Raw genomic sequence first — 15,701 nt, forward strand, 5'->3', positions numbered from 1 at the left:
AAGCCAAAATCTAGCGTAATAACGTTTGTACAGATCTGAAATTTATGACGATTGTTCAGCATAAGTGAATAAATGATCTGCCAGTGTTTCACCCCATGTGCGCGTTATAGTTCTCTCAACTCTTTAAGTTAAGTAAATTAGCCATTATACGAAAAATACTTCAACACCGTGAATTATTCACATTATTCATGTATTTCTCAACTGGTTTCTATCTACGAGTTTCATATCACGAAAAATTTTATTTGTTTGATCACTAATAATTTTGTTTCCGATCGGTTGCTTGGATTGATACTTATGACTAAATAAGTATTTTAAAATGGCAGCATTACTACTCATTGAAGCAAATGGATTCATGATTCAGTTATAATAATGCAGCTTGAATTGTAGAGATGCAAAAGAATTTTGCGAACAATTGACTTTACCAACGTGAAGCTACAAACAATGTTGCCTCTATGTGGTAATCGATTCGCTCCCAAAAAGAACACAATTTATCTGATGCCAACTGCTTGACCGGCATCGACTTGCCATCGAGAATCCAATCACTCGTGATCACTGTTGAATGCAGCGGAACCCGAGGAATTCGCTAATTACGCAACCCTTTGCAGTACGCGCTCCACTGCACATATATGGCCAATTTCTTCTCTGGAAGACCTCTAGGAAGTTAACGGCACCTCCATCGACGAAGTAGACTGCAACACGCGGCTGCCAGTTTTACGTCGTGTCATGACAGCATCCCATTCAGTAGCTTAACTTTTGCTCGCTACGCCCCATCATGGTGAGTGATAAATGACAAGACATCAAGATAAGCCCGCGGAACAGCCTCCCGGTCGGTTCCTGTGCGTGTGTGTGGGTTCGTCTGTGTCTGAATGTTTACAATGAAGATCACGCGAGGGAATCGGCGACCTGAATCTGGGCATCTGTTGTGTGATTTGTTGTGAGAATGGTACTGCAAGCCGGAGGTCTCCAATCGTTGCAGGTCGGACGGACTTTGTCCACGGCCTTCTTATGTCACACGGACTGTCGGTTGGTGAAAGATTTTACGAAGATCAATACTTACGGATGAGATGAATCGCTTCGATATGGGTAGCCTTCTGCCGCCAGTCACCTGCTGGTGGTCTATTTTCTGACCCAGATCAACCGGTGAACTTCCAAACGAAGTGATCAAAATGAGATTACTTTGTCTTGCTGCTGTACCTCCGCTTAATCTGAACTGATTTCCAGCCGATTATGTGTTGTCTATTTTAATTGTATTAATTTATAATCGATAGCAACTTGCTCATGCTTTACATTTTTCTTTTACGTTTCAGATCTGTTGATATGCTGATGTTCATGTCGCTACAACTGGACCCTGATGGTGGATTTAGGTAAGTGAAGAGATTCGTGATCATCACAGAGTCGGCAACAAAATTTATAGTGGAACACATTCATCAACTGGAAGCAACGATATGTTCACAACAGAAGCCTTCTCACGCATTTTATGAGCTTACGAGGTTACCAGCCAGAAGCCGTACGAGCGATGAGATTTATTACAATTTTCAATTTATGCTCGGTGGGGTGTTTCTTCGTCCATTAATCGTTTCTCGTGGTGGCGGTTATGAATGTATCGTATTGGTCTGTCTATCTCAACTGCTGTGCAGTGCACGCTATGCTACGCTACTTTTAATGATTCGAGTTTTGTTTAGAAACAACAGGAATTGTAAAAGAATGCGATGAGCATTTATCAGTGAACGTCAAGAGATTAAACTAACGATTATCATCATTTTGTGTTTTCAAATGCAATATTCGGTTATTAACCGTTAGGCGTGATGAGTCAAGCGATGTTCGGCTTTATCGCCAAGACATACACTTTTAAAGAACGACCGATAAACTTTACCTAATTTGGAAGGTGTAGCTTTTTTTGGTACGAAAGTGACCCCGTCCGCATTGATATGGCAAGTTTGAAGCTTATGCAAATGCTAGTCAAAAATATTATATTCGTTCAAGGTTTGAAAAAAAAAATAAAAGCATGATCTGGTAGAAACGAATAATAATAACATTCTAACTCCTATTAAGCACACTTAATCGCATTTTTTATATCAAACAAAATGAAATATTTTCAATAAGGCAACTCATTTTCGAATAAGTGTGTTATAATTTTACTAATTCACTGATTGAAATTATTTCAACCGAATCGTTTAATTCAGCCAAACTTTGTCTCAAATGCCGCACATTTTTCGTTGTCAGATCGTTTCGAGGGTATCAAATTGCATCACAGGAAAAACGTTGTAGAAAATTACCTACACCAAACCGGTGATTGTTAGATTTTCTAACAATTCTATATACGAAACTACTAAAACCTGTATAAGAACTGGATATGGCAGACCAGGGTCCTAGGTTCTTTGTACAGTGAATCGCTTCGCTAATTTTTTTTTCTAGTTGGGGGTTCGCTAATTGGGGCGAAACCCAATTAAAAAGCAGCTAAATGCCAGAATGTGATGTCAAAAACGCGTAAACGTTTTGTTCCCGGGCGGGATCGATATTTTCTGGCGCGTAAAATTTTCCTTTGTTCAATGCAAAAAGTAAACAACATTGACGCTTGTCGAAACGCCCCACATTGGAACAACTCAGAAAAAAGACGGTCAAAACCTCATTGTGGCGTTTAATACAGATTTAGAACCATGATTTTTTCATAGAATGTGTTCAAAAAGCTGCCCGACAAAATCTAGAGCGTGAAATCCACTATTATGTTTTAATGGATACCCGAGTAAAAAAAAAATTCTCAAAATTTTTTTTTCGGGTTTTTGACAATGTTTTAGAATATTGTGTTTTGAGAAATTTTGCTAAAGATACTGTATGTTTTCTTCCTAATTTTAAAGGTTGAATCGTTGTTTTTCGATACTGTTATCTAAAACTCATATAAAAATCGATTTTCAATATTTTCAAAATAAATATACGACATATCAACACGTTTCAAATCACAAAATAAAAAATGGCACTAATATACGATCGTTTTCAGAGAATATGATCTTTCTGATTGGAATTTCAGTCAAATAGAACGGTTTTATTGGGCTAATTTCATGATTAAATATCAGCCTTATAGGCACATTTTGGCAGCTAGATTTCCGTTATTCTAAAAGCTGATTTTGTATAAAAGAAGCCAGTGGCTAAAGCTCAGTTGGGTCTGATGAGGCTCACTGATTTTTGTTCCAATTTTTATAGTGTAGTTTTCGATAAATATTTCTCTTTCTCATCATATACTCATTTCATCGGCCTTATTGTGGATCTATTTATTATTTCTATAAGTAGGGTGAGCGTACCCTTTGCTTATAATTCAGTGCCTAATTTAGCCAACTTTTGAAAAACATTGTTTTCTAACAAAATCGATTGGTTTTAGAAGTAAATTTGACTAAATAATAAGTGTATCTTTATGAGAGCTAAAACATCACTAGAACTTCTAAAATATTTTAAATAAATGCTCGAATATGGAGATATGGCCAAAACTCGGTACTGTACCCGTATAATACCTTATTAGTTAAGATACTTGCACCTTACAGTTAATCGATAATGCGGAAACAACTGCCTAATAATCAATTAAAGGCAAATCAAATTGAAACAAGAAAATTAGTATACTTATATTTTACTTACTTATCATGTTTGAGCGCATATTTCTATCTTCCATATCTTAAGGGAAGGGGAATGCTTTTTGTGAGCGGGAGCTATAGCATTTTTAGTACTATTTTTAGTACAAACTGGATACAGGTGAAACACAACCTATTTTTTTCGAAAACTACACTATAAAAATTGGAACAAAAACCAATGAGCCTCATCAGACCCAACTGAGCTTTACCCACTGGCTTCTTTTATACAAAATCAGCTTTTAGAATAACGGAAATCTAGCTGCCAAAATGTGCCTATAAGGCTGATATTTAATCAAGAAATTAACCTATTTTTTCAATAAAACCGTTCTATTTGACTGAAATTCCAATCCGAAAGACCATATTATCTGAAAACGATCGTATATTAGTTCCATTTTTTATTTTGTGATATAAAACGTGTTGATATGTTGTATATTTATTGAAAATCGATTTTTATATGAGTTTTAGACAGCAGTATCGAAAAACAACGATTCAACCTATAAAATTAGGAAGAAAACATACAGTATCTTTAGCAAAATTTCTCAAAACACAATATTCTAAAACATTGTCAAAAACCCGAACAAAAAAAAAATCTTGAAAAAAAATTTTTTTGCTCGGGTATTGCATTAAAACATAATAGTGAATTTCACGCTCTAGATTTTGTCGGGCAGCTTTTTGAACACATTCTATAAAAAAAATCAAGGTTCTAAATCTGTCACAATGAGGTTTTGACCGTCTTTTTTCTGAGTTGTTCCAGCCCCAATTAGCGAACAGCGTTCGTTATTTGGGGTTAGGTCGTGTCCCAATTAGCGAACGATCACTCTACACATATTGTATGAGACCCTACAGTTTATTAAGCTTTTCTTACAATATTTCTAGACCAACATTTGAAAAGGGCCTAACAGCCAAATTTTATTCTTTCTGATTCTTCGTCTACATATATGGCTTTACATGAGGACAAAGAATCAGAAAGAATAAATTTTGGCTGTTACGCCCTTTTTAAATGTTGGTCTAGATTTGTTTTGTGAGCTTACATTTTTTGTACAAGAATCTAATAATTTCGCATATGCCCAGTTCTTATAAAGGTTATGGTAGGCTCTTATACATAATTGTTAGAAAATCAAACTTTCGCTGGTTGGGTGTAGTTGATCGATTCTTTTAAAAAGTATTTTTTTCATTCAACATTTATATAGTGGCCAGAAGATTGTAGGGCCTTTGTGTTGCTGACTTTTACTGAAAACGATTTTCAGTTTTAGTTGCATTTTGTTCTCATTAGCAGTGGTACATGGGCATTTTGTTCCAATGAACTTTTTTTTATTCTTTATTCAACCCATGACTGGTTCACCTTTTTCCAATAAACTTGTCAAGAAATTTCGCATATTTACCTACTATCTTCAGGTACATCAATCATAACATGTTGTTACAGTTGAATTGCGAAAAATTGCAAATTTGAATTCATTATTTGAAGTTTTGGAGAAAATACGTGTACTGTTAAATTTACTCAGTGTGATATGTACCACTTTCGCTGGCACCGGCTCAATTCATAGTGAAATGTTTTGGAAGACATGTATCACTTTTGAGTTAAAATTTCTTTCCGATTATTAGGAAATGCATCTGATCTAAAAATAGATCAATGGGCTTTAACGGAATCCGAATTGACAACAATTGGCGTGAATATATTTACATAAGTGCCCTTCTCTCTGTAGACAGAGTGGTGCAATTTGCATCACCAGATTGCATCACCATGCACACATCACATTGAAACCATTTGAAATGCAATTAGAAAAAAGGTATAAAATGTGCGTTTGATTTATAGTTATCGGCAAAAATCTGAAAAAAAAACCTTAATATCTCCCTGTCACGTTTTTCCTTCAGTTGTCCCGCATTTTTTTCGAATGTTTTAAAAAAAAGGCGCGTTTCGAGTTTGGATGTGAAGAAAATATTGTCGGGCCGCCACCAAACCGGACCGCGCGATTGAGCACTCGCGCTGCGACGCGAGTCGCGACAATTTGAAATATTTCATTAGTAGCGCGCATCATGCACGCATGGATGTACTATCATGCGCACTAATCAGAAATGAGTTGCGACGTCTGATAACTGCAGATATTTCATTTTATTGAAAACAAATTTTCGATTTTCTACTATACACGGAATAATATCATGTGCATGCGTGTTGTGCTATGGTGAACAGAATTTTGTACTACAGTGGAGGAAATAAGTTTAATGGCTTGTCAAATTCTTGTGTTTTTCAAACAACGCCAAAATATTACATTTCGGCTGGTGTTCTGGTTCTGGCGAACTATGAAGATATTATGATCGATGTTGTGACTCTCAAGTTTAATTGTATTCATAAAACCGAACGAGTTGCGCTCGACGGATCGATGCCCATCACAAAAAGAAGACCGCCGGAAACGAAGTTGCAGCATCCTTTGGGTTGATTAGACAGTTAACGTTCGGGTGTCTAATTAGTCTGATTTTATATCCCTGCAGCTTACCAGTGCGAAGCTGTTTGCTATTTATTCTGACGTAGGCAGGAGCAAGATTTTATTATGTACAGGTTATCCGACTTCGTCAGACGAGCTCGGTGGTCTAGTGGCTATCGCTTCTGCCTTATAAGCAGGAGGTCGTGGGTTCAATTCCAGGCTCGTCCCTTTCCTACTTTGTATTTCTATCTTAGTTCTTTCTGTGTTTCACGTTCTACCAACACGATTCCTACTGTTGTAACCTTCCACACTAACAATTCCAAAGCCTCCCGTGACACCTATGAGAGGTCGTAGAGTTCTCTGCATCTTTCTTAAGTAGGTGTCCGACTAACCATCCTTCCCCTTCCCCAGCATTCGCAAGGACGTGGCCAGGACAGATCTGGACTATTGGAGAGTGCATTGCTTCCATCTAAGAGATAGTGATTAGTCCCAAATCAATATCTGTGGTAACGGATGAAAGTGATGCTACTCTCGTACAATAGTCTTGGCTTGTACCACCTACGAATTTGTGCGAATTGCTCAATGCTAATGCTAATGCTAATGCTACAGGTTATCCGACTTCGTCAGTAGATGGGAATAACCAGCACGGGGGGGAAACATACATTTTCAGTGCAAAACGTAAACAAACGAGCATAAATTCCATACAAAAATCCGAGATGGCTGAGTTGGGGATATTGACAAGTCGGATAACCTGTACATAAAAAAAATCTTGGGCAGGAAAGTCTGTACCAAGATGAATACACAGCTAGGTGTTTCAATCTGCCCAATTAATGGGCGAGAAGAAGGCTGGGTGAAAAGTTCATTTTGGTGCAAAACATAAACAAATCGGCTGGCTCGCCCATACTAAAATCCAAGATGGCTGAATCGTGAATTTGGCAGATTGGAACACCTAGTGGTGTATTCATCTTGGTCTGTGCCGTCATAAAATTTAACTTGATCCACGACTTTATGGCGCCAGCAACACTAGTGGAGGAACTAAAGCGGTGACCACGTTCCAATTCTTTACTTTATGGGGCCTGTAGCATAATCGAAATTTTACTAATATTATTAGTAGAGTAGCTTGTAACTTGTATTTCCCCGTTGCATAATGAATCTACAAGTATCAATTTACAAGTCTAATATTACAAGTAAAGCGCACTAATAATGTTAGCAGAATTTACAAGTAACTGTTGCATAAAGAAAATACAAATACAAATTATTAGCGTTGGCTTGTAGTTCTTTTACAAGTATGACTGGTGCTGTAATTTAATTTACAAGTAGCTTTTATTTTATTATTTCAGCTGTGCAATGTAAATATACATCGTTTTATAGTTTTTAACGACATTACATAGAAAGTAACTATTATTCAAAGTGCTGTAAAGTACCATACAGTGTGCATATACTATGCACTAAGAATAAATTTCTCGTTCCAATACAAAACTGAGAATTATGATTTTTTTTTCAAATGGAGACGAGCCAGCCTAGAGCTGAAAGTCTCCTTAATAAAGATACAAAAAAAATCAAATAAATGTGGAAAAAGCAGAAATACTTTAAGTGCTGTCATCAAGTATTCAAATGGTGCCGCTAACTACTCAAAAGTGGGTTGTTTTCACTTAAAACCATACTTTGTCCCAATAACTCAATTTTGTGAAAAATGACTCTTCTAACACTACGTAGTTTACCTTAATCCACGTAAAAACATATTACCCAAAGCAAAGTTTAGTAACTTTAGTTTACCTAAAGTTGGCTTTATTCAACTCAAATGTGAGTTGTTGTACTGAACAATCTCGGGTGGGGTCATGCATGTGGGGTCCTATTTTTGACAACAATCATGGAAAAGAAATCAAAAACTACACTACTAAAAATCCACACATATTTTTTGGCAAAAATCCATAGATTTAACTTATAATGTATATCATCGCACACATAACCCTTCTCCACGCGAACTACTAATAAAATATATATCTAAATATACTTTATGTGTGGTCTCGAATTAGCAATTATTTAATTTATGTGTGGTTCTATATCGATTATATTAGGGTGGAGCTATTGCATAAATGTATAACGGCGACACATATATCTTATATAGATATTTTTGGCAGTGACTTCAATTTTTAATAAAATTTGATGCGATATTATCATCAGTAAGTATTTTAAACTTAAATTTTGAAATGATTTATCTTTCAAGAAATCGCCTAAATTTCATAATAATTTCAACAATTTCAATTATTGGACTAAAAATAAATTCCAAACCCGTATAAGTCCCGCAAAATACGTAAATTGAAACTCGGCTTCGCCGACGACATAGATATTATGGCATGTAACTTTGAGAAGATGGAGGAAGCCTACATCAAACTGAAGAGGGAAGCTAAGCGGATCGGACTAGTCATCAACACGTCGAAGACGAAGTACATGATAGGAAGAGGTTCAAGAGAAGACAATGTGAGCCACCCACCGCGAGTTTGCATCGGTGGTGACGAAATCGAGGTGGTAGAAGAATTTGTGTACTTGGGCTCACTGGTGACTGCCGAAAATGACACCCGCAGAGAAATTCGGAGACGCATAGTGGCTGGAAATCGTACGTACTTTGGACTCCGCAAGACGCTCCGATCGAATAGAGTTCGCCGCCGTACCAAACTGACAATCTACAAAACGCTCATTAGACCGGTAGTCCTCTACGGACACGAGACCTGGACGATGCTCGTGGAGGACCAACGCGCACTTGAGTTTTCGAAAGGAAAGTGCTGCGTACCATCTATGGTGGGGTGCAGATGGCGGACGGTACGTGGAGGAGGCGAATGAACCACGAGTTGCATCAGCTGTTGGGAGAACCATCCATCGTTTACACCGCGAAAATCGGACGACTGCGGTGGGCCGGGCACGTAGCCAGAATGTCGGACAGTAATCCGGTGAAAATGGTTCTCGACAACGATCCGACGGGCATAAGAAGGCGTGGTGCGCAGCGGGCAAGGTGGATCGATCAGGTGGAAGATGACTTGCGGACCCTCCGGAGACTGCGTGGTTGGCGACGTGTAGCCATGGACCGAGCCGAATGGAGAAGACTCTTATATACCGCACAGGCCACTTCGGCCTTAGTCTGAATAAATCTTCTTCTTCTTCTTCTATATACATAAAAATGAATTTCTGTCTGTCTGACCCTTATAGACTCGGAAACTACTGAACCGATCGGCGTGAAAATTTACATGCAGAGGTTTTTAGGGTCGGGGAAGGTTCTTAAGATGGTTTGAGACCCCTCCCCCTTTTGGAAAGGGGGGCTCCCATACAAATGGATCAAACATTTCTGCTTAACTTGAGAACTACCCAACAAACATTCACTAGTTGAACTAACATCAGTGTGATGATTTAATTCAGCGCTGTGTTGAATTATGTCTGTACTATTTCTTATCACAACTTCTGTTCAAGCTTTGTTCACACAATTTTGGCGAAGTTATACAACTACAATATCTCATTTTGAAAAACAACTTTATTAACTGATTCGTTAAACCTTTAATAAGCATTTTACTAAGCCTCAATTCAGCTACATGTGAATTCTTCGAAAATAATAACACATAGAAGGTAACATCATTAAGATCTCCAATGAACGTATTTTAAAGCAATTGCTATTTTCATATGATCATTTTAAAACTTTCCTAAATCGGGTCTCGAACTGCTGTCATTTGATCATCTGCCGGAAATGCTGTCATCCGCGCCATCCTTGATTTGTTAGATATGGCTCACTCAATGCATAACATAAATAAACTTATTGCTGAATATGAATCATAATTTGACTCTTATTCAGTCGATCTGTCAAACTACAGTTTGTTAATAACTGTACAAGATTTTTATTTCGACAGATTTCGACCATTGTTCAGCCAGTCATAACCATCGCACACTAGGAAAAATACGTAAAAATAATGTCGATAAACGATAAAATTAACTCCGTCCCCAATGCTATTTATGAATTTATGAAAATAAAATCAATGTATATTCGGCCTTCCCCAGAATCTCTTGAAAAACGGTTGCGATATGATTGTCAAATGCTAAGATTATTCCAATTTCATCAACATCCATGCGATAATATTGGGATTCCACACATCAAAGATTCAATAATTTTCCGCCGTTATTCAACGGCGTTATGTCCGGCTTTTAGTAAATTTAGTTGCGCATGAATGCATGATTTTTTCATTGCTCCAGCAGTTTTGTTTGTTCCGACAGCTTAATAAATCACGAATATAAAAAGCATGTCTTGAAAATAATTCATTATTTTCCTATAAATCAAATTTTCCAAATCTAGAATCCAGATTTTCTTTCAAACTGAAAAGCATAATGTTTTTTTCCACTGTGCGATAGATCAGATAAATGTGAAATCCAATGGTTAAGAAGGACAACGGTTAAGAAGGATGTCTAATGCTTGCTTATTAACTTACTATTCAAACTCAATTCGACCACCCTTTCAGAGCATCACATCATAGTCGAACAGAGAACTTTAAAAATCATTAGTTCAGCATATTGTTAAACTTCCCCAATATGCTGAAATTTGATAAAACGAAAACGTTAGTTCGACTTCAAATAAAGGTAGTAAACAAATAAATAGGCCATGTCGAATATTAGTTATATTAGATGCTGAAATGAAATCTGTCTAGCGAATTATTTAGCATTCATTTTATTCAGCTACGAAGATCACAAATAAACAATAATTCAACCTAGATGCTTATTAGTAGCTTGTCGTTGCTTGTTGGGTAATCAGAGTATAAATCAATTTTAGGCGAAACAAAGTTCGTCGGGTCTGCTAGTAAATAATAAAAGTACAAATTGTCCAAATTAAAACCCATGTCAATCCCAAAATCCGCCTATAAAAACCACGTGAAAAATCACTTCAGTATGCATTACTTTTTCTTTGTAAAAAATGCTAATAACACGAAACGAAACCGGATTAACCCGTAGAATCAATAAATTAAAAAGAGAAGGATAATAAATTCGTGTTCCGTGCAGAAAAACATAAACAAATCATTTATCCCCGCATCGACAGTGAACTGTCGGATGAATTTTGTCAGGTAAATGAACCTGACAGACTTGTCATTACAATCTTCAATACAAGTACTAATATTATTAGTTGGCGAATCACTTTTATGCAACACAAATTACAAGTACTTGTAATTTTCTGACTTGTAACTTGTAACTTATATTATAGTCTAATATTATTAGTCTGATTATGCTACAGGACCCTGGTCATTCATTTCATTGTGTTATAAACTTAAAATACAAAAAAATGAAACTAAATACTTACAGGGCATCGTTTGCTGCTATTGCCGCGAATATTGTGGGAGTCTCAGATATTCGGTTCACGCTTTAGTTAGCAACGGTGGCTCTTCTCGACCTTCTATTCCCTGAGTAGTACGAATAAGGGCGTCCTTGTGAAGTTTTGCTGCACCTGCTATGAACAACTAGTACATCCCATTCCCTACACTTCCTGAAAAATTCTTTCTTGCTTCAGCAGAAGTGAATCCTTTTTGTAGTACTAGTCTTCATAACAAAAAGGGCACCATTACGGAGCATGAGATCTGATCAAATTATTCGTAGTACTACTTGACCAACACCCCCAGCTGGGTGAGGGATAGAGTATGATAAACACAAAAAACACACATGGGATTTGTATAAATTAACATATTTAACATTTGATTTTAGAAAAATATATTAAGCTCTTTTAGTGGAATGTATTCAACCGTCTAAGACGAATTAAGTACTCTCCATTTAATTCCACCAATTATGTTCGATATCTCTGCAGATACGTATTTCGACCACAACTGTGTGGTCGTCTTGTTGACTCGAGGACATTCGTTGTGATCTCGCGATCCCAGTACAGCTTCACGAAACTATTTTCCAGAACCGGGACAGGCTGGTTAACCAAGTGGTGCCTTAAAGTAACTGTTGGTGCACAATCTTGGCTACTTCGTTATGACGACCGATATAGGCTGAATCAGCTAAGGCTGAATTCCCGGATACGATATACTCGATCGTCTCTACTCCTGAATTGCACTTCCTGCAGCGGTCCTCCACGTTTTCGTGCAATATATAGTGCCGATAGTTTTTCGTCGCAATTACCCGGTCCTGGATGGCTACCATGAATCCTTCTGTATCTGAGAAGAGTTCACCCCACACCAGCCACGTATTCGACGCCACTTTGTCGATATATTCCAGCTCCAGTTGATGGGGGTGTTCCCATGTAACTCCTTCTGCTTCAACGATGCGATCATATCGTCAACATATTTGAAGTCACCAATCAGCTGATAGCTTCCTACGCCAGATGCAGGGCACTGAATCCGTGGTCAGCTTCGAATACAGCGCTATACATTTCGTGGCGGCTCTGGCTTTCCACGAAGTCTCTTCGCAACTGCTGGATCTGGGAAACACATAGTGTTTGTGTATCGGTGACGCCTCTTCTTCCTACTGTACGTGGCAGGTTGACTCTCTCAATGGACGATTTTGGATGGCGCATGCGATGCTTAATATACGTCACGCGTACTGCTCGTTCTAACGCTTCCAAGTCAGTCTTGGTCCACTTCACCACCCCGAAACTGTATGTCAACAAGGGCACGGCAAACGTGTTTATCGCCTTCACCTTGTTGCCGGCCGACAAGAGGCTCTTCAAAATACCGTTGACACGATGCAAGAACTTTTTCTGCAGCTCTTTCTTGATCAATGTATGGCGAATTGCTTTCAGTTGCAGGAAACCTATGAACTTGTACGTTTCGCCTTCAACCATGTTTCGAGCCTTCTCCTGTTCGTTGACGTGGAAACTGTCGGCATCCACCAGGTGACCCCAGTGTAGATGTATGAATTGACATTTATTGATACCAAACTCCATCCAGATGTCGTTGCTGAATATCGTTACAAGGCGATGCTGAGAGTCCTGGACCGTAACACCTTTTCTCCATCGATAATGTGTAGGTATGTACTCGACATCCCCATAGCGTGCTGCATTAGCCTGATGACGTTACCGTCAATCTTATACCACTGCAGTACATTAAGAAGGTACGAGTGAGGTACTAAGTCGTATGCCTTTTCATAGTCGATATACGCCATGTTCAGGTTTCATTGCTTTTAGGTGACCTGCCCAACAACGACTGCATCAATGATGACCTGATCCTTGCAGCCTCGTGTGTTGTGTCGACAAACTTTTTGTTCCTCGGTCATCAGGTTGTTGACGTCGCAACTGACTCGAAAGGCACGTTATTGGTCTGTACTTGGCTGGGTTCAAAGTGTTCGGGTCCTGGTGCAGCCCAATTCCGGGTGTACCGGGTAGCCTCACGTATGTCTTGGGCGGTCACGTTGATAGCGGTCATGTCTCCAATTCCACCACAATATCACTCTTCTTCTGCCATCCACACCCCATCGGAGTTGAGTATGACGGGGTTCTCCCATAGATTGGAATAGAACTGCGTGACTTCTCCAATCTCCGGAGGGCCCTCGCCAAAGTCGGCTTTGCCGTTTCGGATCTGGTTGTAGAACTCCCTTTCGTTGATGTTGAACATTCGATTTTGCTCCTTCCTCTTCGAACATTCTTCATAACGTCGCAGTCGTTTAGCAAGAGCACTCAACCGCTGTACATGGGTATCGAGGATCTCAGTTATGTTCGCCTCGGAGAGATCGCGAAGTTCTGTGTGTTTCACAATTTCAGCAACCTTCCGAACTAGCCTCGATGATTTTATTATCGAGATTTCCAGCCCGTTGCTGGTTCGTCTCGTGAACATTATTCAAGAATTTCTTTGGATATTCTTCTGAGAATTCTTTTGGAATTTCCTTCTGGAATTTCTACAGGAATTCCGCCGAAAATTACTTCGGAGATAAATCTAGAAATTTCTTTGGAAATTTCTCAAGGAATTTGAAGAAAATTTCGATTTTGTTTCGAAAATTCCTTTACGAATTCTCTAAATAATCTAAATATCCAAATGTACAAAGAATTTCTAATTAAATTACCAGAGAAATTTCAGATGAAATTCATAAAAAAATCGAAAGAATTCCAGAATGAAGTTCTAGAAAAATTTCGAAGACTTGGAAAACTTGGAAAGACTGAAGGAATTTCTTGAGGAATTACTGGAAGAATCTCTTTAAGACAGTCCTGAAATAATTGTAGAAGCAATTTTTCAAAAAAGCTCGAAGGAGTTCTTAAATCAATTTTCAAAGAATATATAAAAAAATGGAAAGTTTTCTTGAAACTATTTCCGTAGGTATTTCCGAAGAATTTTCAATAAGATTGTTTTTACCAAATTTCCAAAGGAATTTCTTGAAATATTCCCGAAGACATTTATAGAAGAATTCGTTAAGAAATTTCAGAAGGAATTCCTGGATAACTTCTCGAAGAAATTTTAGAAGAAACTTTGGAAGAAATTTACGAAGGAATGCTCAAGACGCAAAGACTCTTAAGATTTTTATAAAGGTTTTCCTATAGGAGTTTTTGAAGGGTTGTCTGGAGAATTTCCCGAACGATTTCTTAGATGTATTAATGGAATATCTCTTGGATGAACTGAAGCAGCTCTTGAAGTAAATTCCAACGAAATATTCGAATAAGTATGATGATTGATCGACTGCATTCCCGATATTTTTGGAGTTTTTCTGGCATGAAGCAAGGAATGATATCTAAATTACACATTCAAAACAGGGATTTGTATTACAACTGTCCGAGTTTTCGAAAGAATTCCGTTAGATGTTCCTGGAGGATTTTTTGAAAAGTAATTTCAGTAATAATTTTCTCAAGTAACTTCAGGAGGAAATCCTTTGGAAATCTTGAAATTTATATGAAAATTCAATTTGGTGTTGGAAATTCTTTCGTGAATTTTTTGTATAATTTTTTGGGAAACAATTTATGAAAAATAGGCGGAAAACTTTTTCTTTAGAATAACTTCGACGTATTTTAATTTTGATGGATAATATTTGATTTGATGATGATGGTGCGTGATTATAAAAAGTGGCGAAAAATCAGTTTTTTTCTCAGAAAAATGGTGTATGTGATTGAATTTCAGGGAAAATATTCGATTTGGTTGGTTCACGTGCCCCATCGTGCCCCAGCTTAACTCGGTCATTGTTTATGACAGCAATCACCGTGGCTAATTGCCCAGTTTTATTGGTATTCTTATTGCTATCAATAAACCTTCCATAAATCTGCTGAAAAAACTTCAAACGTCAAATTCCGACTGGTCTTATGAGCAGCTTCGCGGTTGTATTGAAGAGCATGATAAGTCCTACTTTTTAAGCTCGTTATAATTTTTCTGCAAAGCTATTTCTCTTTTTTCAAAGCACATTTTTAACAGCTGTCGCAGCCAAATTACATTTTTGCGGGTGGTTCTAAAGGGGTTTCTATTTACTCTTATAATAGACTTGAAGTGATTATCTAGAGAGAGCCCCTTGGGCATATCATACTCTTATCCAGCTTTCCACGTTACAATAATAACGGCTGCTTCAAACAATTTTGACAGAATCTGCTTCCCGGCACTGAACTGAAATTTTTATCAGAGCAATCCATGATTTTGTGTTTCTAACAACTTGCTTATAAGATTAAATAAAAAAAAAATAGAATTTGAAAATAGATTCAAAGCTTTTCTTTGTATTAAGCCGCAACACACGTTTT

The 15,701-nt window shown here is 37.7% G+C and overlaps 1 protein-coding gene across 3 annotated transcripts in view; it reads left to right on the plus strand.

Annotated features, from left to right (window-relative positions):
- LOC134225727 (serine proteinase stubble) overlaps window positions 1-15,701 on the plus strand; it is a 605,887-nt gene that overhangs the window by 420,941 nt on the left and 169,245 nt on the right. For all 3 annotated transcript variants that reach the window (XM_062706032.1, XM_062706033.1, XM_062706034.1), the window contains one exon: window positions 1,308-1,364. In XM_062706032.1, coding sequence (XP_062562016.1) covers window positions 1,352-1,364 — 13 coding nt within the window. In that variant the 5' untranslated portion in view covers window positions 1,308-1,351. The remainder of the gene's footprint in view (window positions 1-1,307; window positions 1,365-15,701) is intronic.

The sequence above is a fragment of the Armigeres subalbatus genome, chromosome 3 (genome assembly GCF_024139115.2).
Source record: "Armigeres subalbatus isolate Guangzhou_Male chromosome 3, GZ_Asu_2, whole genome shotgun sequence".
NCBI lineage: Eukaryota > Metazoa > Arthropoda > Insecta > Diptera > Culicidae > Armigeres > Armigeres subalbatus.